Here is a 3,349-nt window from a genome sequence, read left to right as displayed (position 1 = left end):
TTTTTTGCGGGGATATTTAGATGGAGAAGCAAAACGAATAGTTGATGGAAATAATATAACTGCAGAAACATATGCAACAGCAAAGGATATTTTGAAATCAAAATATGGCGATAAAGATTAAATAATACAGGCTCATCTCGATTATTTAGAAAACCTAAAACCTATCAAAAATCACTCTCCAGCAGCAATAAATGAATTATATATTGATTGTAATCGAAGAATACAGGCTTTAGAGGCTTTAGGAGAAAAAACTCAATCATACGGAAGAATTTTGGCTCCTAAAATACTTCGTGCTTTTCCTCATGAAATCTGTCGTAACTGGATTGTACATGCCAAACGTGAAAATTTTGGTGAAAGCGATATTTCAAAAATAATGAAATTTTTATCAGAAGAGGTCGAGGGATCAATTACTGCAAGTAATATTAAAGGTTCACTTGCTCCAGACTATCCTATTAAGTCCTCCTTAGAAAATTTTAACGTGAATTCTAAATCAGTTACCAAAAGTAAAATAATGTCACCCTTTTGTCCTTTCTGTGAAACTGTCGGACTTTGGCCTCAACAGTGCAATGTTGTAACGGACATAGACTCGCGCATACAGAAATTGAAGACTAGTAATAGATGTTTTTTGTGCACTAACCGAGGACATACCAAAAAAAATTGCCCCCGAAGAGAAAAATTTCGCTGTGCCAAATGCAAGAGAAAACACCATACATCAATATGCAAACCCCTAACCAATGAGCAGCCTGTGGCTACATCTACAAACAAAATTGATGTATCACCTTCCAGTTTCGTTCATTTGCAAACTGCACGAGTTTTCATAACTGGGCCCACTGGCATTACAAAACTGACACGTTGTCTATTGGATGGTGGAAGTCAATCTAGTTTCGTTTCTTCTAATCTTGTGGATACTTTAAAACTTCCAGTGATTTCAACCAGACATTTGGACATTCAAGCCTTCGAATCCCCAGCTCATGTTGGCTACATGCGAAGACAAGTCAAATTTCAGTTATCAAGTATCTGGGACAAATCTAAAATTAATGTTACTGCATTTGAAAGCTCCAACAAATATGCATCACACCTACCTTCATCAACGGATGTTTCACTCTTTGCTAAAAACAAGCGAATGAAACTTGCTGATCCAGATGATTCATTGTCGAACTTACCAATTGAGATTTTAATCGGTGCAGATTTCTACTGGATTGTTATGAATTCTGAAGCTCCAGTCAGGTTGTCGAATTCTCTGGCATTGGTCCCATCAAGTTTTGGTTGGGTACTTAGTGGAACTCGATCACACGCAACAGTTTCCTTTATTTCAACGGTTCATAATGTTGATGTGGATACTTCAACTCAGGAATTAGACAATGTGGTGCGAAATTTCTGGAACTTAGAGAGCATTGGCATACAACCAACACAAGAAAAAATAAGTCCTCACAACTCTGAACTCTTAACGAACTTTCATCAATCTTTTGAAATTATCGATGGTAGAAGAGTTGTAAAATTGCCTTGGAAACCAGAAGTTCAACTTTCGTCGAACAATTATGAAGTCGCAATTCAACGATTTAAATCTTTAACAAGGAAAATGCATGCAAATTCAGAATTCAAAGAAAAATATATTGAGCACATGCAAGATTATATTGATAAAAAACACGTTGAAGTTGTCTCAGAAACACATAATGAGGAACGTTTATATTACTTGCCCCATCACGCTGTAAAGAAAATCACAAATGGAGAAACTAAGTGGCGTATAGTTTTTGATGCATCTTCACATTCTCCAGGTCACCCATCTTTGAACGACGCTCTTGAAGTAGGACCAAATCTTCTTCCTGATATCTTAGCCACATTGTTGAGATTTCGACTTTCTAAAACAGCAATCACTAGTGATGGGCGACAAGCATTTCTGCAGCTGATTCTAGCAGAAGAAGACAGAGATGCAACACGATTTATTTGGTACAATACTACATATACTCCTGATGGGAAACTCTGCATTGAGGATAAAATTGTAACCTATCGATTCACACGTCTTCCATTTGGACTCGCCTCTAGTCCATTTTTATTAGCAGCTTCTCTTCGTGAATTGGCTTCAAAACACAAACAAGCATATCCTACAGCAACTAGACACATTGAGAATAACACCTATATTTATGATTTTGTAACCGGAACGTCTACGGATACTGAAGCTCTGATTCTTTACCAAGAACTGCAGCAACTTACATCACTTATTAGCCTGCCATTAGACAAATGGACTACAAATTCTAAGATTTTGAAAGATATGTGGAAACAAGAAAACGTCTCGTTTAAGGATATCACGCAAGTCTTGGGTGTTAAATGGGATACTAACAGTGATGTTTTTCAAATTGATGTGCAGACAAAAATTGTTCAAGCATGTAAAGAACCAGTAACAAAACGCTTACTACTGAAGTTGATGTCAAAGTTTTACGATCCTCTAGGCTTGTTTGCTCCAGTTACAGTAGTTGTGAAGATATTATTTCAAGATACATGGCTTAGTGGTATTCAGTGGGATGAACTATTACCTCCATCTGTAGCACAGCAGTGGCACAAGTGGATAAATGAATTGCACTATCTGAATGAAATATGCATCCCTAGATGGATTGGCTTTTCCGAAAATTCTGACGTTACCATACATGTGTTTTGCGACGCTTCGGAACGTGCATATGGTGCTTGCTTGTACGCGCGTCACGCAGATGATATTTCTACAGAGATCCATCTCATTTGCAGTCGAAATAAACTAGCCCCAATCAAAAGGGTCACCCTTCCGAGACTTGAATTGTTAGCTGCACTACTAGGAGCTCACCTACTCCGATACTTTTGCAGGGAAACGAACATGAATTCCCACACTACCATACTATGGAGCGATTCTACTGTAGCTTTAAGTTGTACACTCCTTTTATATATAGTTACAGTCTATGACAAAATTGAAGACAAAAAGTAAACACATTATGCGTCGTAAATTAATATTTAAGCATAAATTTAATTTGTGTCCCAAAATGTTATAACATAATATTGTTAGACAAATAAAGGTATAAGGTTCGATTTTCGTTAGTCGTCGAAGATCTCATGCATTCAACTTGCGTCGGTGACGTCATGGTCTGCGGGGATCGGCCAGTTTATTTTCATTTGCTGTTGGTCGTTCTTGCGTGGATCATGACGTCATCCGTTATCTGTATTTAAGCTTCTGTTGAAGCAGATTATTTTGTTGGTTCATCCGGAATACCAATATACATCCAGACCTCAAAATACCAACTCTATCACAGCATATATACAAGCTAAACGCAGATTTTTTCGATAAAGCCATAGAATGTAAAACAGCAAATTTTAATGAAATCTTTAA

General features: G+C 37.2%; 1 protein-coding gene across 1 annotated transcript; it reads left to right on the top strand.

The window, feature by feature from the left end:
- Window positions 1-373: 373 nt before the first annotated feature.
- Window positions 374-2,950, top strand: LOC122269446 (uncharacterized). The gene is made up of 2 exons (XM_087154454.1): window positions 374-1,481; window positions 1,656-2,950. Exons 1-2 carry the CDS (start codon window positions 374-376, stop codon window positions 2,948-2,950), a joined length of 2,403 nt encoding a protein of 800 aa, XP_087010580.1.
- The last annotated feature ends 399 nt before the right edge of the window (window positions 2,951-3,349 follow it).

The sequence above is a fragment of the Parasteatoda tepidariorum genome, chromosome 11 (genome assembly GCF_982258835.1).
Source record: "Parasteatoda tepidariorum strain Cologne lab strain chromosome 11, Ptep-v5.0, whole genome shotgun sequence".
Taxonomy (NCBI): Eukaryota; Metazoa; Arthropoda; class Arachnida; order Araneae; family Theridiidae; genus Parasteatoda; species Parasteatoda tepidariorum.
This window is presented reverse-complemented; position numbering and strand designations above follow the sequence as displayed.

Coding starts and splice junctions, on each gene's coding strand:
- LOC122269446 (XM_087154454.1), top strand. CDS start 374: ATGAAATTTTTATCAGAAGAGGTCGAGGGATCAATTACTGCAAGTAAT. Junction 1,482..1,655: donor ATCTTTTGAAATTATCGATG/GTAGAAGAGTTG, acceptor AACACGTTGAAG/TTGTCTCAGAAACACATAAT.